This window comes from Columba livia, chromosome 3 (genome assembly GCF_036013475.1).
Source record: "Columba livia isolate bColLiv1 breed racing homer chromosome 3, bColLiv1.pat.W.v2, whole genome shotgun sequence".
Classification (NCBI taxonomy): domain Eukaryota; kingdom Metazoa; phylum Chordata; class Aves; order Columbiformes; family Columbidae; genus Columba; species Columba livia.
Genome location: NC_088604.1, coordinates 78,252,236 through 78,274,778, shown reverse-complemented (window position 1 = coordinate 78,274,778; position 22,543 = coordinate 78,252,236). Strand labels below are relative to the sequence as shown.

At 38.9% G+C, this 22,543-nt stretch overlaps 1 protein-coding gene across 2 annotated transcripts in view; it reads right to left on the bottom strand.

Moving 5' to 3' along the window:
* Window positions 1-16,093: 16,093 nt before the first annotated feature.
* MAP3K21 (mitogen-activated protein kinase kinase kinase 21) overlaps window positions 16,094-22,543 on the bottom strand; it is a 43,235-nt gene continuing 36,785 nt past the window's right edge. For both annotated transcript variants that reach the window (XM_065057773.1, XM_065057774.1), the window contains 2 exons: window positions 20,454-21,239; window positions 16,094-19,356 (listed from right to left, as the gene is read on the bottom strand). In XM_065057773.1, the coding sequence (XP_064913845.1) occupies window positions 18,932-19,356; window positions 20,454-21,239 (1,211 nt within the window). In that variant the 3' untranslated portion in view covers window positions 16,094-18,931. The remainder of the gene's footprint in view (window positions 19,357-20,453; window positions 21,240-22,543) is intronic.

Below are 22,543 nucleotides of genomic sequence, written 5' to 3'. Positions count from 1 at the left end.
TTTTGTACACCGCTGCCTTTACCTATAACAGTATAAGAATTGTCTCTACTCTCATCAGTGAACTGCTTCACAAATTCAGTAAGTCTTGAGTCAGGGAAGGTTGACAGCACCTGCACACTGTGAGAGCAAAGAGGCCACGTGTTGTTTCCCACGTTGCTTCCCCCAGCAGCACCTACAGCCCCCAGGGGAACTGAAGGTCCTGGGCTGAGGGCACGGGGGGATACAAGGAGGGGGACAGACTGGACTTGCCTTGTGGCAGCAGCGACCGCTGGCCAGCCCAGCTGCCCCAGGGGCGGGATGCACAGGGGACATGGAGGGACTGGTCCCCGCCACAGGCTCCCTTGCCAGCCAGCTCAGTGCCAGCGGCACCGTGACACCTGCAGAAACAAGTTTTGGAAATACTCTCTTCCAAAAGAAAAGAAACTGCTGGAAGCTCAGTAACAGAAAAGCCCTTTTAATGTTTTACAGCTATGTGTTTGTGACTGAACTAAGTCAAATGTGGCAGATTCCTTAATCATGTATTAGAGTTTCACAGTGAAACCAAATGGCTAAAGGGGCAGGCTTTTCCACAGAAAGGTTGCCAAGCTGTTTGCTCCTTCAGCAGAGAATGAAAACTCAATGAAAAGCACCTGCAAGAAAGGAAACTGAAAAACAGAATTACCACAGAGCAGAGAACTTCCGAGGATTCTTCACAAAGTTAGCTGCTAGGAATTGCAACAGAAAAATGTGTAGAAGACATGGAAGCATGAGTATCTCCAGTGTTTGGAAAATACTAGAAGAGAATTCATAATTTTGCACATGTTTGGAACCATGTGCAGCAAGGCTCACCCAGCAAATGCACTGCTGCTGTATAGCAGGAGGCAGCAGAGGGGCCAGAGCAGGCTTCTATGAGGGACCCTGTCTGCAAGAGCTGAAACACCCCAATTAACACTTTCACAAGAAGCAAATTACATCCAGATGACCATATGGGCTGAAAAAAAAATACAATATAGAGGAAAAACCAGAAAAACTTAGAATAGATAAGATGGATCCAATTCCTACTGTAGGAATTACTTGATTTTCAACTGAGAAAAACAACAACAAAAAAATCAAAGCTCAAAGAAGAGTGTTACGTCTGCGAAACAAAGAGCTAATATCAGATTTATTTGTTTTTGAAAGGGTGCTTAGTTGTGAATTTGATTTAGAGAATGCATACAACAAACGAACCAAAGAAATGTACACAAAACTAATCCTCAGATATCTTTAATGGAACAGATAGACTAGGCATGGAAAATTAAATTTTTAACACTCCAATGCCCAGTAATACGTCCTACCATGATTATCCTTTGTCATTTACTCTACACGGTTTTTTTTAAACTTTACTAACTGTGTTTAATAGCTAACTGAATTTATCAGCTGAAGCAGAGAGGAGGACCAAGTCATTGAAATAAATACTTAGGACCTGAAATGTTTGCTAAATGCAATTGCATCCAACTAGTGGAACGTTCTTGTTGTTATGATTGAAGCTGCCGCGATTGAGAGACGGGACGCAGTTTGATGCAAACAAAATGTCGGTTTTATTAGTGTACTTCACATACATTTATACTTTTCCTCAGCAACGTGCTTCGAGCTGATTGGTGTTTCTGTTACCGTGTTGCAGGTGATTGGTCTACACTGTACACTAGACATTTACAGACTGGCTAATGCTAAGACATTTTCTTAAACAGTTACTACCTTAACTCAAGCAACCTTCCCTGTGCAACAACAACAGTTCCTCTTTTACAGGACAACTGTTTTGCAACTTTACTAACATAGAATCAGCACTCTCTGTTCCTTCAAAGTAAGGTTCTTGCCTTTATCCTTCCCATGGCCTGTGACCCACAAGCTCCAGCACATCTCCTTTTACCAATTGATAAGGGCTGGGAGTTTTGCTGAGGCCAGCCAAATCCTGTCCCACAGAAGCTCAATATTTTTAAACATTTTTGATGGTTCTGGCACATTCCACTAGATAAGGAGAGTTGGATATGCACTTCCAATGTGCCGTATAGGAACAAATATTGTTAGAGACTACTGTGGCTTAAAATGTGTTCCTGTTTTTATTTTCCCCTCCCTAGAAAAAAGTATCACAGCTTCCTGAAGGAATACAGGCAAAGTATCTATTGACAGTGTCCTGAAAGGACAAGAACAAACCAGAATGAAAGGCTGCAGAAAGCACTTGATAGGGCTCAAGGATCCAAACTGAAATTTGAGAGATAACTTGAAGGTCATAGAACTAATCTCGCAAGAAAAAACACTGAAAATAAGATACAATTAATGTAAAGGCATGCAGGATTCGTGAACTCTGGAGGAATGTTCATATCAGTCTTGTCAGCCTGAGCTCATCTCCACATCCTTCTACAGAGAAAGGAGGATGGAATGTCCTCCTGAGAAGGGAATTCTCTAAAATGAAGCTATTACCCCTTGCATGCTTTTACAGCAAAAGACAGAGCAAGTTTTCTACTAACACCTCAAAAGACAACATAAGGCACAGTATCTGTGCAAGAATATGATGAACTTTGGGTTTGAGGGACATGTGCCCCCAGAATACTTACTGAAATAGAATGTTATTGCACAGAGGCAGAGGCATGTGCAGTGGAGACCAGTTCTGGCAAAAAAATGTCAATGACAATACTGCATATGTAGAGAAAACTGGCCTTTTTTCTACTGTATAAACTACAACACAAGCTGCTGATGGCAGATGTGCTCTGAAGAGCACCTGATCAACCCGTTCTTGGGAATTGTATGAAAAATGACACAAGGCATGCAACTTCCATGTAGAAGAATTAACTATAGAATGTATTTAGAGAAATGACAATAAAAGATGAAATAGTTGCAGAAAGTCATTAAAGCTCTCTCTCTTGGGTGGCTGTGGAATTATATTCCAAGGCTATATTGCCAGTTCAAATTACAATGGCTTTCTAAAATTGCCAGCTTGCTATCTGTGGGCTAGAGAACAGTGCTGTCACAGGCATTACAGCCTGACCCGCTTATAAGGACACATGAAGGTCACAGGGGTGCACAAAACACAAAAGAGGAATCATGCGATATTCTGTGCTGTAGTGGTCTGTACTCGGTTTTCTCTGTCAACCCATGTGAAACTCCAGCATGGGAAAAAATATAAGACAGACTCGGACTGTGGTCTGACAGAAGTACCTGCTGCTTCTTCCATCTAGAAATGAGGATATGGAAGTAGAACAGATTTTCTTCAACACCTCCCCAAACACAGCAAATCTGAAAGCCTTGCAGAAACCCTTAAAGGAGTGAAAAATCAATAACAATCAAGAGAGAGAAAAAAATGGCACTTTGAGAAGAGCCAAGGCATGCAGGACACCTGCAAGGCATAACAAGCACTGATAAGCAGCCTGCATAGCTGAATGAGTTTTGTAACACAATAGTAACGTTAGATCATTTTTTGTTGGTAGAATGTAAAAGAAGAAAAGAATAGCTGTGGTGGCTTCAAGACGAGCCAAAGATTCGGAGACAGACCTGATCAGAACTAGTTAGGCCAGGAGATGAAAGCACTGAGAGTAAAAAGTGGTAAGAGTATTTGGTTTTCTCAAACAGATCCTTGCTATGTTTCTTTTCTCTTGTAAACTGTATTGAAAGTCTCCTCCTTGAACCTTGCTCCCGAAGTCATATAAAAGAACTTGAAGTAAACCCACAATTCCTGCGTTCCAGTCAGGGTCTTTAGCAGGATGACCTTTCTCCTTCACTAAAGTAAGAGAAATTCTTCACCAAAACAAACTTATGGAAAGATGGGAATTCTGCCATTTTCCTCTTTCTTTTTGGTCCTTCAAGTAAAAATACTTAGGATCTAATATTCCTACCCATATTGAAAAGCCCTTGTCTACCCTTAAACCTAATCCTTGTTCTCTTTAAATCAAGCAGAAACTAATTGCAAAATTAATGTAATTAAATCTCACAGCACCTTTCCAAGCCATGCCTGATCTCTGGAAAATGCAGCTGAGGCTAAAGGAACTTGCCCAAGACCAGAGTACGGCTCTTTAGCAGACCCAGACTGGACTGCATACTTCACTGCCTAAACTTTGAAGCTTGCTCCCTGTCATTGCTGCAACTAGTTAACTTCACTGCCCTGTATATAGCGATGGCAAAAATTAGCAAGAGTGAAGTGCATGAGCATATGCTGCCTTGGCCAATTCTGGATGATCAGGAGCTTGCAGGAAATCACACTTTTCATTATGTTAATTGGTGAGTGTCCTGGAGAAGAGCTGGGGAAGAGACAAAGGGTTTACAGAGCACATGGCAGACGCTAGTCAGAAGAGAAGAGTCACTTCCTTACTCTAAACATTAACATATTCCTTTTACTCTCACACAACGCCCCTCTGCCTGCCCTGGTTTCATCCACTACCTGCCCATTTATTAATAAGCACCAACCCCTCCACCATCACAGATTTTAATGCATCTTCCAGTTAACCCAAGTCTCTTAAGCAAGGATGACAGTTGTTTTTAACTGGAACAGCATACATCGGTGACATCTAGTGGGCAAGGGAAATTTAACAACAGTCAGTCCAGCTTCTCAATAATTCAGCACATGAAAATATTTTGTCACCTACACTGTATCTACAAAATTTTGCCTTCAGTCTCTTGAGCTGAATTTCTGCATTGACATGAGAGCATGTATCACAAATTTGAGCCCAAACCTAACATCTTACAGTGCTAAGCTCCTCCAAATACCAAACCATATTCCAGAGATAGCCATCTATTACTTGCTTCCTCTCATTTTTCACACTAGGACTTGTTGCTGATAAATTGTCCTGATGATCTTCTAAAAGAAATCTATTATGTCATTAAAACTTTACAACAGCAGGTCCTTTAGGAAGAAAAAGAGTCTGCAACACTGTTAATGAACATTGAGTTGTTTGCCATGAAATTACGTTATTCACAGGTACTTCCACCTTCTGCCTGTAAAAAGAGTCAAGTGTGTAAAGCCCCTTCAGATGAGAAATAATAAGCAACTAGGCTCAACACCTGAATGGCTGCAAATGGTTTTTGCAAATAATTTGACTTAACATCTGAGAAATGAAGGTGCACACTTCATTTCCTATGCTAGTCTTTTTTCTTCGGTCTTCCAGCCTCTCTGTGCTCACTTCCCTTTGGAGAGGAAGGGGCTCCCCAACCAACCGAGCAGACTGAGAAGAAATAGCCAGGTGCTGCTGGAAGGAAAACTGACTCACTTTAGCTTGGACAAAAGAAATGGAAAGTTGTTACAATAGATGGTTTCATATCACTCCACAGGATTCAAGTCCCAACTTCTTTTTACATGTATGCAGCACTACCAAGATTGCCAGGCTTTTAACCTTCATTATTGGTCTCATATTCCCAGAGTTCAAGCACTTCAGGACTGAACCTTTAAGGATGCTAGAGACCTTTGTGCAGAGAAAAAAGTCTATTAAAGACCCTTTTTGAAACTTTTTTTGAGCTGCAAGGCTACATCTGTAGCAATTTAATGCTTCTTTTATTTTTTTAATTTTAGAAAAACAAAACAAAACAAAACATAATTCACTGAGTTGAAGCTTTAAAGTATTTTGAAACAAGAATTTCCACACTAATTCATCCCCAGAAGCATTTATGCAACATGCATTTAGGGACTGTTATCTTACACCTTAGCGAACTTCTCAAGAGGATTATTTGCATGGCGGCAGTTTGAAAAAAGTTTTTAAAAAAGCAGCAAGGCAAAAACCAGGCTTCTCCTCCTACTTGTAGCCACAGAACCCCTGTTCAAAACAAGGGTAGATGTATTGTACATCCACCATGCTGACACAATAGAGTTTCCCTTGGTCATGGTCCAGGGAAAGATGCTGAACCCTCCACACCAGCACCAGGCCCCTAGTTCCCCTGCCCTGCAGCAACAACACCCCCACGAGCCATCCCTTTCTACATAGTCAGCTTCTGGTCTGTATTTTTAGGGCTTTACCCCGTCATATGGGAGCTGCATACAGTCAACCTTCGCTTCTTGCTCAGCCAACATGTTGGCAATATAGTCCCACTCTGTACAATCCGAGGGAAAAGACCCTGAACTAATGCTGTGGAATTTCTCTTTCACAGTCATCGTACAACCTCCCCCCAAACCACAAATGCCCTGGTTCAGCCAGCTGTAATTGCAGTGAAGGAAGTATTAATGAGGCTCAGATATAATTATCCCCAAGTAATCCTATGATAGCATTTTGCAGGAGCAGGAAAACACCCCCCTGAGCTTTGAATAACAAATGAAAAAAACCCCGACATTTTTGAGTTAATTAGTTCTACTATGTTTATAATGCTAACCTAGTTTGCTTAATTATCCACTTGCACAGGTAGGCTTAATTAATAATCCTGCTGCTTGCTGCATACACATCATCACGCTTATTAATCATGCTGTGTAAAGGAATTCTGATTTTCTTTAACTGGTTTTAGGGTTTTTTTTTGTACAGAATTTGTAACAGATTACTTTTTTGCCAGGATTCTTACCTTCCCCTTAAATGCTCCAATTGTTATTTACCTGGAGCATAAGGTTCAATGCTCTACACTGAAGCTGATCTGCAAGGTGATCCTTAATTTTCCAAGTGCAAAAAACCAACCTGTTTCCCCAAGTGATGTTGCTGTTCCCAACTTCATCACTGTGAGCAGCAGAGGAACTTGGCATTGTGTACGTTCCCATAATTATTGGATGAAGAATAAGTCTAACTGGATTTGCTAAGTGAATGTGTTCCCCACAATCAGGAGGAACAAGCAGGTGTTGAATATTTCTATTTGAATAGAAAAAAGCTGCACTTTGCTGCTATACCTACTGTCAGTATGGGGCGAGGGGCAGAGGAGGCAGCATTTACCTCTGTTTGTTGCCTTGGTACCAGAAGATGACAGTGTTTTAAAGAGTCATCATGAGAAGCTGTTGAAGGGAAAGGATTTGTTTTGGTATTCATTTCTCAGTTAAGGGAAGCAGATGCATACATTAAGTTTGCAGAAACAGAGCACATAACACATACACTTTAAGTTGTTCAAAAGCTCTATTGCTTTCAATTAGCCTTACTCAAAAGGCACAGCTGAAGAGCAGAGTAAAAGTGTGATCCAGACTCCTGAGACTCTGATTTTGGGCCCTGTCCTAACAGATGCTGGGCGAATTACACCTTCCAGTTTTCCCCACCCAGAGAATTTTGAGACACACTTGGATTGGTTGGCAATGTTTCTCATCTGCACTTTGCAGTCAATGTTTTATTTGTTAGCAAGTTATTTACCACAGAGAGAGCATCTACCTGCCCTTAGCGGCTATTCTTCATCAACATATGGGCATTTTCCATTCAACTTTGTCCACAGGTCTAAAAGATAGAAACTATGCTGAAGACTGGGGGTTTTGCTGGTTTTGTAACTGGCAGGAAATTAAAAGTATGCTGGTGTCTGGCCAGGCTTTGAGTCCTGTCTTTCTACCCTTAAGAAAAAGAGGTTAAGAAATTGGGACTTTGCACCTTATCCGAAATATGTTCTCCTGAAATAGAAGATTCCTCTTATGAATTATTCTGCCTTGTATGAAAAGACTCAGAGCTTTTAAGATCTATACATTTCAAGCTTTTGTGTGATGAACTTTACTTCAAAATATTCCACTAATAGGAAAATCACTTGTAATGTGAGAAATCCAAGGTGATACACAAAGCTCAAGTGTCCCTTTAGGATACTTCTAGCTTAATAAAGAGGCTTATAATTTCTCAGTGATAGGCAATCCCGGAGATAAACCAAGGATAAACTGGTTATCAAAAACACACTTCAGCAAAAATTTTTGGCTTTGACAATTGTGCTTTTCTTTTGTCAAAAAAAAATGTATTATTGGGAAGTCCCAACCTGCTCTGCTTCTAAAAGTAACTAAAGGCAATATATCACTGAAACAAAAGAGACTGGCTGTGGTCTCCTATAGGTCCCTGGTTGCTTGTGAACATCCCACCATTTGTGTACAAACACAGCAGGCAGGTTAAAGCCACAGTGACACTGAATGCTGCATGCTCAAAACATTTTTATTTTTTTTTAATAAAATTAAATGAAAAAAAAATACTATTAATTGAGACTTTGTAGAAAACACCTCCTCATCTCTTCTTGCTGATTAGCCTTAAAGGCAGAGAACTGCATTTTGGCTTGTTTAAAAAACTGACTCTTCGCATCACGTGGTACTGCCAAGCAGCCACTCTTCAGTTCCTCCATCAACTGCTTTCCTCTGGAATTTGAAACTAGAGGCTTTAAACCACACTTTCTTTGAACCTTATTGATGTCTCATATTCATAACTTCATGGCATGCAGATACTGTGGTGGTGATTGCTGGTTAAATGAACCATTTCTCCTACCAGATCTGCAATGTACTACTGCACAATCTGTACTTTAAGGAGACGAGATTTACTGTGTAGCTTTAGGCATTCAATTTCTGTAGCTCAGTTATGAGCCAAGGCTTTCTATACCATCACCACAGCCCCCAGAGACCTGTTGAGAGCTTGCTCTTCTTCCTTTTCACAGCAGGTGGTTATTTCTGCATAGAGTCAGATGCCTAAATCTAGATGATGGAAGTAACTCTTCTCCCTCATCCTTATGTTTCACATTAATTTATTAAATCCTATCTCCACAGTAAAGATGGAGTAATTCCAAGAGAGAGTGCTACTTTGAAGAAGAGCATGAAGAAACTATCTTGATATTTGGGCCAGTAAGCTGTAACGTCATTCTTCTTTAGGGAAGATTTGCATATTTGCTGCCCCCTCATAAATGGAGAGCAATCAGGTCATGCAGCTTTACAAGAGTAGTATTAAGCAGCAGTGGTTGAAATATAGAGTCCTTTTAATCAGACAAAAGAAAATACCTAGTATCCTGATGAATTCAGGGTGGGGAAGAACAATGTGACAGCATTTTTTACATGAAACAGGGAATCAATTATAAGTTTCAGTAGCTTTGACCAATCATTAGAATCTTTAAATAAAACCACCACTAAACTTTGTGTAGCTATTTCCCTAACATGGCAATTACTGATTAAATCATTGAAGCCAGGTGTAATTGGAATTATTCCTTACCAAGGTTAAACTTTAACTTGCAAGGAACCTGTGTTTTGAAAGAAAAGTATGTACAGCTGCCATGTATTCAGTTCCCAGGCTAAGAGTTACAGCTCCCCTTTGTGTGTGAAGCCGAGGCATTAACTCTACTGGCACTGTTGTTTACCACTGAAACACGGTGCCTTTGATCACAGCTCTCTAAGTGCTTTACAGAAAAGGGTGAAATTGTTGTGCTCATCTTACTTACATCTACAGTGTAAGCTATAAAGAAGTTAAATGACACACCGCTCAAGATCAAATGCCAAACTTATCCTGGAACCGGGGTCTGATCTCCACTTTGCACTGCCTGCAGCTGCAACTTTCCTGCTGAACTCTTAGCACTGAACACTGCTGAAAAGTAAAGCTATTTTAGAAGATGCTGTTCAACGTTACATTTTCAAGACAAAGTATTAAACATGTCACAAAGTAAAAAGACAGCATTTATTTTAATCAAATGTAAGTAAAAGTTTTCAGAATGTTACATCCAATTGGCCTTTTAAAAAATATCTAGAGCTTCCAAAGTACTTGATTTATTTTTATATATATATATATATATATAACCCCAAATGCAAATTAATTGGCTGCATTGATCCAATGCAATTACATAGGCACATTTTTAAAATCTTCCTTGAAACAGCTCTGTTAATTATTGTTGAAAGTAGCATGGGAGAGGTCACTGAACTGATAACACTTAGAGTGGTTTTAACTCTTTGATATCAGATGCCTCTTTGGACAAGCCTACCTAGACAAGATCTTAGACAAAAGACTCAGTCTAGCACATTAATTTCTTAACCTAGTGAGGAAGATTTTAAGTAAGGATTGAATGATGCAGTTGACAAAGCAACATACAAAAATAATAAGAAGGCAACCTGGACATGAACCTAAAAATGAGGAGAGACACATCTATTTATAAATATGGTCGCAGTAAAGCAAGGAGAGAAAAGAGCAAATGAAACTAGTCTTAGAGGGTTGTATAAACCACAGTAAGGATGAGGAAGAGCCAAAAGTCTTAATACAATTTAAAAGATTATTATTCCATTTGCATAATTCAAGAAGTGTTTTGACCAGAATACAAATCATAGAAGACAAAGATTATTAAAAATGTTAATCAGACAGATTATTTTTTTAATTTATTTATCAAAGATTCATTTGCTTGCTCAGTAGTCCAAAATATAGGAACTACAGGTGTTGAAAAACAAACAAACAAACAAACAACAACTTTGTGAACTTATTTCAAAAGGGGTCACCCCACAACCTCCCTTCCCCAAATTGACAAAACTAAACTTCAGCACCAGAAGGACTTGAAGTACAGGCTGAAAAAAATATCAGGGAAAATAAGTTAGAAATTTTGGATTAAGGGCTTGGCTTCAAACTATTTTGGTATGGGAGAAATGGAATTATAGAAGACCACTGACTTGGGTAAATTATGAATTCTTTATTGATACAAAATACAAGGTAAAAGTCTGTACAAACAGAAGTTTAAAACATGGCAAGAATATACGGAGACAAAATTAGATGGAACTGGAAGGAAAACCCCCAAGTAAGTCATATTATAAATACAGTAGTAATAAAGACAAATAAAAGTCCATAAGAAAAGTGGCAGACAGGCAAAGCCATTACTTCATTAGTTGATGCCAAGAAATTGTGAGTGTTGTCTGATCTGCATCCATATTTCTCAAAAGGGTCAGATGCTAAATAGTTACTAGCACAATTAAGACCAACAAGTAACAGTAAGACTTCAACTTAAGCAGGTAAAAAGCAGTCTAGAGAAAGCTTAAAAAGTGAAAGAAAACCAATATTACTAATTATCTGGGCTTGATGAACTTTGTTCTGAAGGTTATCTGATTAGAGCAGTCATTTCTAAGAACGACAGGAAAGAGAAGACTGGAAAGAACAGATGGTGTTTTGATTTTGTGTGTGTGTGTGTGGAGGTGGTACACCACAGACTAGCCAGCTCAACTTAATTTTTCCTTCAAATGTTTGAAAAGGCAACCAGGACCCTTTAAAAAGCACCTCAAAGATGACAAGTAACAGCTTCTATGTGTTCGATAAGACTTGACAAATTAGACTTATTGCTATTTAAGACAAGATATCAAGCCTCCTAGCAACATGAGAAGCAGCAAGTGTATTTTGAGAATGACAAAGCTTTTAGTGCTGTCACAGATGATTCAAGTAAGGTCTCAGCTGGAGATTTTTGGACACTGCTTTGCCTTCCTCCCAGATTGTGAAGGCAATACATTTTGAATGTCCCAGAGAGAGATCAGAGCTCTAGGAAGTTATTCAGGAAGAAAGACTGAAGTAATTGTGGGTTACCCTAGTAAAGAAAAAATGAGGTGGAATATGATAAACCTAAAGACTTTCAGCAATAAGGACAGAAACAATCAATTCCCTTGTTGTTGCAAGTAAATATTTCTCTCATGGATGAGCCACGCTCTTGGAGCATCAGCCAAGCCAGTGCGGTGAAAAGCTCAGTCTACAACACAGGTGAAAATCTTCCACTTAGCTATGTTTGGCAATGGATGACTATAAAATTCTTCTGCAGTGTATTCTACAGGATCAGCTTTGATCCTTTGAGTTCCTTGCAAGCAGAAAAGCTAATTGGCTTGCATTACAAGATTTACATATTGATAGATTTCCATATGAAGTATGTGTACCTCATTAATCTCATTTGCTTCTCATGCTCAGTCCTGAACTGCTATTTTTAGTGTATTTTATTGTACAATAAAGGCTTCTGTGGATTACAGGATCTCCTGGCTTTTTCACTGTTAATAGCAAGGTAAACTTAAATTTGACTATATAGAAAAGGAGAAAGTGGAGAGAAAGCTGTCCTGCATAGGCTTCTTTACAACTGTAACCCAGCCTCATCCTGTCTTGACTTCCACAGGTATTCAGAAAAAATCATCAGGTATCAAAAAAAAAACCAAACAAACAACAAAACAAAAACAAAAACAACAAACCACCTAAAAAAACAAGAACCACAATCATTGCTCACAAAAGCTGAGGTAATTCTTTTTTTGAAAAGCATTCACTATATAGATTAATAATATATAGACATTTACACAGTGCTTTTGATCAGAGAACTACCTTCAGTAATATCTGTTGGGGCACATATAAAATAACGAAATCATTTAGGTTGGAAAAGACCTTCAAGATCATCAAGTCAAACTGTTAACCTAGCACTGCCAAGTGCATCACTAAACCACATCACTTCTGTTTTTTAAACACCTCCAGGGATGGTGACTCAACCACTTCCCTGGGCAGCCTGTTCCAGTGCTTCTCAACCTTTTCAGTGAAGGCATTTTTCCTAATATTCAATCTAAACCTCCCCTGGTGCTACTTGAGGCCATTTCCTCTTGTCCTATCGCTTATTACTTGGGAGAAGAGACCAACATCCTCCATGCTACAACCTCCTTTCAGGTAGTTGTAGACAGCAATAAGGTCTCCCCTCAGCCCCCTTTTCTCCAGGCTAAGCAGACCCAGCTCCCTCAGCTGCTCTTCATTGTACTTGTTCTCCAGGCCCCTCACCAGCTTCGTTGCCCTTCTCTGGACTCTCTCTAGCACCTCAATGTCTTTCTTGTAGTGAGGGGCCCAAAGCCAAACACGGGATTTGAGATGAGGCCTCACCAGTGCCAAGTACAAGGGCACAATCACTTCTCTAGTCCTACTGGCTACACTATTCCTGATACAAGCCAGGATGCTGTTGGCCTTCTTGGCCACCTGGGCACACTGCTGGCTCATATCCAGCACTCTCATGACCAGTGCACTCAAAATAGCTTAAATCACTGGACAATACACATCTAGCATATGTCTTTGATTATATAGACTACTGGCCTGATTCCTCTCACAACTACTTCTCTCCATCAGGCACAGAAAAAAATCTTGCATACCTCTGACTGTTAATAACATTTATCAGGCAGAATAAGTGGCATCTCCCGCAAGGAACAAACATCACTTTCAGTCTGGAAGGTAGCAGGGAGTAAAAAGGCTTTGAAAAATGTTATTGTCTAATCCTGTCTACCATAAAACAGAGTTTAGGAGCTTTTGAATTATTCAAGTAATTTACAAAACAGTTAAGGGGAATGAATAGCCCTGTTCTTTTCTGTTTTCTCCTGGGCCCCAAATATGCAGACTCCCACCTGCTTTCATAATGATTGGCAAGCCCTCAGCTGACTAGACTATTCATAGTGACTACTGCTACATCAAAGATCTAAGCTAGGTACATCTGAAGTCTTGGCAGGGAGAAAGGACAACATAGTGCTTATGTAAATTTTCTGGCATGCAAAGAACTGGGCAGCTAGAGGAGGCCTGGCTGCATCGGACACCTTGCTTTGGAGAAGTGTTAACAGCTTTCTGCCAAGGAGCTCACTGCTGTGGCCCCTCTGTCTCCCCTTCGGAGACCAGAGCATTCATGAACGTCTTCAGCAGCCACAAGAGATCCAAGTTGTCAGGCTCTGTAACTGCACACTTTGGTGTAGTGGGAGAAAAGACTGGTATTCTCAGATATAATGCAAATGTTTTTTAAAAGTCTGTTTAGCAGTGTTGCAGAGCACTAGTCTCCATATTAATAATCACCAGTAGAAGTAACACCAAATTCAACATTTAGCTGGAGTCTGACTACTGCAGTCACCCAGGCTGAATTGATCATGCTGCTTTTAAAGCAAACGGTGAAGATTTTGGACAGATAAAAGCTGTTACATTAAGAAGCACTGAATCTGGCCATCTTTATGCCAGATCTCACCTACTGGAAGCAATTCACTAAAGCCTAGATGTGAGAAGGGTGACCATGCCTTTATTTTTTAAATGGGAAAAAAAAAAAAAAAAAAGCACCTTTGAAAGTAATTGAAGAATAGCAATTACCTCTATCACTTAGGAAAAATATTTTACATGACATGAATAAAATATGAGATGGTATTAAGTACAATTTGCTTAAATGTCACCAGGATACCCACGGAGTACCCCAGGGGTTGATAGTAGGGCTGATAGTGTTTATCATCTCCATTAATGACCTGGATGCTGGGACAGGGTGTACCCTGAGCAAGTTTGCAGATTATATGAAACTGTGAGGAGTGGCTGATGTACCAGATAGTTCTGCTGCCATTCAGAGAAACCTGGACAGGCTGGAAAACTTAGCTTAGAGGAATCTCAGGAACTGGAAATGCATTTGGTGAGGAACAGCCACATGCACCAGTATACACTGCGGGCCAACCATCTGGGAAGCAGCTTTGCAGAAAAGAACCTGAGGACCCTGGTGAACAACAAGCTGAACATAAGCCAGGAATGCATCCTTACAGCAAAGAAGGTCAATGGTGTTCTGCATTAGGAGTGGTGCCAGCAGGTTGAGGGAGGTTATCCTTCTCTGCTGTTTAGCACTGGTGAGGCCATACCTGGAGTGTTGGGTCCAGGTCTGGGCTTCCCTGTACAAGAAAGACATGGACAAATCCAGTGCAGGGCCACAAATACAATTAAAGGACTTGAACATCTCTCGTATGTGGAAAGGCCAAGAGGGCTGGGGCTGTTTAACCTGAAGAACGCTCCAAGAGGATCTTATCTTTCTTTATAAATATCTGATAAAGGAGGAATGAAGAGGGAGCCAGACTCTTCTCAGCAGTGTTCAATGACAGGACAAGAGGCAATGGGCACAAACTAAAAAAAATAACCAGGAAATTCAATCTGAACATGAGAAAATGTTTCCACTGAGAGGGTGGTCAAACCCAAACATTACCCAGCGAAGCTGTGGAGTCTCCACCTGTGGAGATACTCAAAAACAAACTGGACAAGGTCTTGGGCAACCTGCTCCAACAGAGGGATTTGGACTGTTTTATCTGCAGATGTCTCTTCCAACCTAAATGATCCCATGATTGTGTGAAATAGAAAAGTAAATCTATCCTACTGTTGATCTACCCTTCAGCCTATTAGAACAAAAAGCATTTCTTTGGTTAAAAAAAGCTATTTCATCAAACTAGCAAGGTCATAGAGTCATAGAGAATACGGGATTTCTAACAGCATTGAGATGACTAACTTATATTTGGGTTGCTCATTTTTATTTATGTTCAGGAAAAATCCATTTAATCCAGAGTCTCATTAGCTCCTCATAATGCATGCACTGTATTGATCTGATGAGTTATACTGAAAAGGGAGGTGGCTGGTGAGAATGGGATCTTTTCCACTTCCACACACTTGTACATACATCTTAATATTACCATTATGACACTATGCATAAATAAACTGCCTGTGCATTTTGTCTTATAATCTGGGCTTGATGCTGACACTCACAGGCCACATAAATATTCATTCTCCAGCCAGCCTCACCAAAAGCTCTATGCAGGCATATCTTTGCAAGACTAGGCTTTCAGCTTTGAATTTCACTCTACCGCTGGAGACTTCCCATGTCTTGCCTGTTGCCACTGTGGAAACGGATCCTTCCTGTTCTCCCTGCTGAAAGACAGGCGGATGTGCCTGTGACATGATGGGGGAATAGAAGAGGGAAGTTCACAGAAGAAGGTGTTAGAAAATATTACAAAGAAAATACGGCTTTGTTTGCCTAAAAAACATAACCAAACAAAAAACCCAAAGTACTACTCGCCCGCTCCCCAACAAAATAAACAAATAAAATCCCCACAAAACACAACATCAAACTCTCCCCCACCAAAACTCCATGAGAGAATTGTTATTCCTTACCTGTATTCTTGGTTCTGAATCAGATGCAAAATTTATTTATATCCACTGCTCTACCTCCTCTAAGATATCCAGCAAACATTGTAAAAGCATCAAAAGACACATTATGGTCACATGAAGGAAGAAGCTTATACCATAAGTTTCTGCCTACGTCAATTGCAAGAAATTACAGGAACATTCATGTTACTGTACTGGATAATTAATCTTGGAGTAATAATTACATTTTAATGTTCTGAGAATACGCTGGCTGTAGTCTACATCTCCTGGTTATTCACCAAAGCACTCTTTTGTATATGTCAGGAAAGCAATAAAATATGTTTTTTGAGAAAATTCAGGTCACTTTGCAATACAGTAGCTACAAAACATTTATTTTTTTTATTTAAAAACATCTAAATCATCAGGTTTTGTACAACAGCATGTCAAGTGTTTATCTTAATCTTTGTAGTGTAAGCACCTTCAGTTTTATGCTAAAACAATTGACATAATTTATTATTTGGTCAGGCTATTAACCTACATTGAAATAAATATATTTTTAACCAAGACAGATCACTTAATGCATACCAGATTACCAGATCTTTCTGTAAAGTTTGTCTGGTGAACAGTGAAACACAGACCGTGAAACCATGATTACAATAATTTTTTTAAATTTAAGTGAAGACTGGCCAATAATTTTAAACTATAAAAACAATGATAAAGCACTACAGAACTAGAGCCTAAAAAATCTGCATCACATAAGAGAAATATTCAGGATGGCTTGGCTAAACTGCCTCAGAATAAAAGGTGGAATACAACCTCCTAAATTAGTTACAACACACTGGGCTGGTCATATCATATGTCCCACTCCTACGGGAAATTATCGACTGAACAGGAATAGAAATCTCTGTTTAATTACAAGAGACATAAGCCACTGATAAGTGAAAACAACAGCTCACAAAGGGCTTTTTGTACTGATACTATTGATTACAAAACATGCGGTGCAAAATTCAACATTTAAAATTATGTAAACCTTATAAGTACAGAACAGAACTGAACAGAAGTTTACAAGTCAAATATTTCAGCACCTGAGATTTTTCTGTAGAAAGTCAATACTTTCTTCAGAAACACATAATACAATCAACTCCTTTTCTCTCAGTATTACATAGAAATAATTGATCAAGAAAGAGTTGAAATATACATAAGGCTCCAAAATTCTAACTAAACTTTGAAGACAAATCTGCTGTCAAGCTATACTTAAAATGTGATCCATGTGCGTCACCTAGTTGACTTTATTTTATGAAAATATTTTGTATTCAAACTGGAATAGACTTCATCTATTAGTGTTCTGATGAAATTAAAGGTTAAAGAAAAGACAAAGAACACTATGCAGCTTGAATCATGTTGACAAAGAACTAAGAATACTGAAATAGAAACAGGTTTGAACAAAATGTAATAACCTAATCTGCTATGCAAGCATTTAGTTTTACAGACAACTAGTGGTTATGTCTTTATTTTGGCACACTAATACTCTAAGGAAATGTTTTTCTATTTTCACTTTGAGAGCTGGTAAATTGCATTTTATGTGTTCTGCTCTGGGTGATTAACACTTCTTGATTTTGTATGTGCCATTATCTGCCACCCTCAATGTAGCCACTGTACTGCATACCAGTCTTAGAATACAAACTTTATTATTTAACCCCTTGGTTTTGAAGCTTTAAGCAACTGTGTATTCTACCTAACAACTGAACTCCCAGGTCTCAGAGCAAAAGAGAAAACATTTAAAATAAAGGTCTCAACAAAACAGTGTTTTCACGGCAACACAGCAAGACAGTAGTTTTGTTCTAACATTATCTAATTTTATTTATGAGGACTACTTAAATGTCAAATGATATGCAAAATTAAGACTTCAAATACTGGAATGTGAGGGATGTTCTTTCCATTCTAGAAATGCTTTCATCAAGAAAAGTATACTGTACATTTGGTTTTATTTAATCACTTACTTAGTGATACTGTAAAAAATTAAACTGTGTTATCAAGCTTAAGTGTTCATCCCCCCACAATTAACTACTTGGAATTTTCTGGAAGCTTTCTATCACTGAAAACCAGGCAAGCATTTCTGGTTTTGTTCTTTAATTTCTGAATGTGACTAACTGGGCAACCAGTAGTAACTTCAAGAAGAAAAGCTGCAGAGATTATGTTGAAAGACTTAATATTAAATTATTGCAGTGTTAACATTTGAGTGCAGTAAAAAGCGCTGTTGGCTCATTTAAAATCAAAAGCAATCGTCCTTAACCCCATCAACCTTCCTCAATACAAGGTGCAGCAGAGTTTAAAAAAACAAGCAGGGGGACAAACCCCTCCACAACAAACAAAAAATCCCAAACCAAGAATATTGTTTTCGGTGCAAACACCGTAGTCTTCAAAAGGTTAAGAGTACAAATATTTATGTTCCAGTGTATCCTTACCCACAAGGAATGTTGTTTCACATTAGAAAGTATGTCAAATACCTTTCATCCAATCGCAACACTAAAGTTTACCCTCTCAAATCGATATTGTGCTGAAACCAAAGTGTTTGTACAAGCAGTGTAACTTTCTGGAGAAACTCATCCACACAGTTGAAAGTTCTCACAGAAACCAAGGGCAAAGACTGCAAACGCAGCTGCTGGTCCTTAGCCAATTTCAGCATCAAATGCCAAAGAATAACCAGCTACTTAACGAGCAGTGGCCAGAGCCTCCTGCACCAGCACCTCCAACCCCAGCCCCCTCCCTTCCCAATTCTACAAGCCCCAGAGGCAACCTGCAGACAACCATGTTTTTGGCAAAACTCTCATTGATGGAACACAACCTTTACTGCATGCCCTTATTTTTTTCAACGCGTAAAATTTCCAGCAAACCCCCCTCAAACCTAAAGAAAACTTCTGTGACGCTGCAGAGAGAGGTGGGCATGTTATTTTAGTCATTAAAAATATGCTTATAAAGTTCACCTAGAATACTATTTTGCAATATTGTGCTTTTAGAGTTACTAGTTGGGATTCCAAGGAACACTTGAGAAAGGCACCAACTACACCTTCTTAATTAGCTGCCCATTTTAATAATTTTGGTACTATTTGTCACAGTACATCAGAAAACAGCAGCACAAAGCATTAGATGGACAAGAATTTCATATTTGTTCCCCTTTAAAAAGCAAACATTTTTAAAATGAAAGGCACTCACGACAGAAACTCTCTCTCGAGTTCATATATAGATGGCCGACAAGTTTTGCTCTTCATTCTACACAAGGGCACAGTACAGTCTCTGTTTTGACCTTCCACATCAATATCGAGTAATGAGGGCATGTGGCAGTTAGTTCTTTCCTCTGTATCTGGCAAGAAGTTAACATCTGGACCTACATCGCCCTCTAAACATTCAGAGTCTTTAGAGTTTGGTTTAATAACACGTGGAATAATCTGCCATGCATCAATTCTACTTCTTATAGAAGAAGGTCGAGGCCTTGATATAATATTGACAGTGCTTTGCTTTTCAGTTGAAGTACTCCTGTGATTGCTTCTTTGTTGAACAGACGGAGAGTTAAGAATTCCAGTAAATGATACAACTGGTAACGTGGAGACATCACTGGTTGAAGCAAATCCATTAGCTAGGGGAAAGGAAAGGCCAAACAAAAAAAAAGAGACAATTTAAACCATGCAACTTCTTGATTTCTTTGCCATTTGTAAATCTGTGTTGCAATAAAACACTAGCAGTCTGTGGTTTTTTGGTGTTTTGTTGGTGGTGGGCTTTTTCCCTACCAGAAAAATTAAGAGGCAGGTACATTTTTGGGGAATCTCTTAAGAAAGGACCAGCAGTGCTCAAATAGCATTTTTGTATCTATACTCTCTGCTACAGTCTGTAACAATTTGTTTTGTTATTGCTACAAAACAGATAGAGAGCAAAGGCACTAATGACCCAGAATGAATCTTAGTTCTCTAATAAAGCCCCAGAAATCTGTCCAGTTATATGAGTAACTACATATGCATAGAGTACCATGAAAAATATTATATTTAAGCCACTGTAGAACACCTGTATTGAAATTTAGAGCTTCTTTTCAAAAACTTGTTAATCATGAACTTATCCATTTACATGGAAACCCGATTTAAAGCCCTTTATTTCAGGTTAAAATTTTATCAACAGTTTAACTTAAGGATTCATGGAACACATGACACAACTTCTAGCTCAAGCAAGCAAATCAAAATTTACCACTCTTGTTTTTCTTGAAGTTAATAAATGTGCAGTACTAAAATTATACTCATTCACTCACCTATGCAGACTCAAACTATATTAAATAAGTGTAGTCTCAGGAAGTCCCCAATGACATAATGCATGCACACCCAAAAGTGTCAGTTTATTTCAGCCATAATGCTAATATTCTACATGTCACAAAAAGCAGGTTCTCAACAACATTAAAAGACCAGGGAAACCTATTTTTGCAATACCTGAGAAAAACAGATATTGCCTTAAAATGAACCATCTATTCTCCTTAAATCTCTGTATACACACTCACTACTATTCCACATGCAGGTAGTTTTTTTAGGGTTCAGTCACAGATGGCTCACCCACATACAGTTATGATGGTGGTTGCTCAGCTAACACAACAGTGTAACAAAAATCTTAGCAACTCAAGGTGAATGGTTAGTTTCCCTACATTTTGTTTCTATACTTAAAAATCCCCTATAGTTTAAGTCCTTAATTACCTACCTGTGGTCTGAAAATTGTTCCCATCTGATAAGGTTCGTCTGTGACCCAACACTCTTAACTTCATCGAGGAATCATTTGGCACATTTTGAAATTCTTGTTTCAGGCAACGGTTAAAAGGCTGATTTTTTAATCTTGTAGAAACTGTGTTAGAAGCCAGCTGTATCCTCTGTTCTCTCTTACTTTCAGAATTTGCAGATGAAAAGTCATCAGTGGAACTACATGGACCACAATCACCAATCACAGCGCTTACAAACGCATCTTCAGTGTCAGGTTGAAGTAAGCATTTTGTGGAAATGGAGGGCATAGAGAGGAGATTCACAGTATTTGCAGCTGGACTTAGGGATGGAATACTTGTTTCCTCTTTCTTGGACTGCAGTCTTGTAGGGCTGGTACTCCTACGAAACTTTGAAGCACGCTGGAATATTCCATCACGCTTCTTCTTCTCATCTTTAGGCAAGAGTTCATCTGGACCCTGCGATTTGTTCAGCTCTCTGATATCTAAACCCAGGGCAACAGATGCGAGGAGGACAGCACACCCATACAGCACAGAATCCGTCTTCTTTTTCTGCAGCGTCCTGCTCAGACTGTTTGTAGGTGTCATTTGAGGAGTACTATTTGTAGAACTAGCAGAGGTTCCTTCTTCAAAGCTCTCGTGTTCTACTGTGTTCTCTCCCTGATCGTCTTTCCAAGGAGGTAGATTAATATAGGCCTGATTCGGCAACTTAATTGGCTTTGGTCTTTTACTGTCCAAACCTTCAGGGAGAAATTTCTTCTCGGTACAGACACCTAGAAAAAATCATGGTATACTTTAAGATTGCAATTCAGCTATTTTGCTATGTCATGTCTGCGTATATACACCATTACATCTTTTCACCCGCAAGTGTTAATCTTGAGGTACACCATATATCCTTTTAAATGCCGTCAGAAGCTCAGAGACTCTCATTGTAAGATTCAAAAACACATTCTAAGCCTAAACCTCTTCATGTTTTCTTGACAGTCTGTAAAATAGCAGAAGGACCATTTAGCTACAATCTTATCTTTTCAGCAACTCAAAAGGATTTGCAAAGCTTTACAAACAACATGAAAAATATTTGTGTGTATGGATTACAATGAAGTAATTGACTATACACAAACTGGTAGATATGGAACACATTCTTTACAACACTTTCAATTAAGCGGTGTTCCAAATTCCAGTAAGTTACTAGAACTTTTTCCAATTAATTCATTAGGCCATGGTGGTCTGCAGTAAAAAGTAAATTGGACATCTCATACCTAATGACATACAAAACGGAAGATATAATTTGACTTACATGAGTTATTCTACTATAAACTACTGAATGCTACAGAATAAAAATAAATGCAAATATGTAATCTTCTCTGTATGTAGGGGTGTAGCAGCAAGCTAATGATTCTATAAAATTACTATTTGTGAAGCCTTGATTTATACCCCTACCAGTATATACCAAGATGAAAACACCTTTTTCCTAGGGGGCAGGGGGAAGCAGCAAAAAGCAGTGTTTAAGCAGCATACTATTTCCTCCTCCAGCTGGCATCAATCTAGCTGCTGGTATGGACACCACATTATATGACAGTTTTTTCCTGACACTACTAACTTAATTTTCTCACGTAAGAGTATCTGTGGTACACAAAGTATGTGAAAATTTGAATAATATTACAATAATTGTATAGCCACAGCACATTATAGTAACAGACATAAAAAGCAACATATAGCTATTATGTTCCTGATCCTAAGAGGATGAAGTATGTTTATTTCTTGGGATTTACCTGTAAATCCCAAAGTGTTGCCTAAACAACTTTAAGATTTTAAATCTACCTATTTTTTCTTGAAAATTTAGGGAATAAGTTTCATTTAAAAAACAGGCAACTGCTATCTGGGAGTACATCTGGACTTACAGGTTTTTAAACAAATACGCATTCTTTTAAACAACTATGCAGATCCCACTAACAACAAAAGTCATAAATGATCATTTAAATGTCAAGACAGCTACTGATTCAGACATTTCTTTTTAAAAGAAGCTAAAAAGAGGTCACTGCAGACCTCATATACAGATGAGTCTGCAATTCGAAAA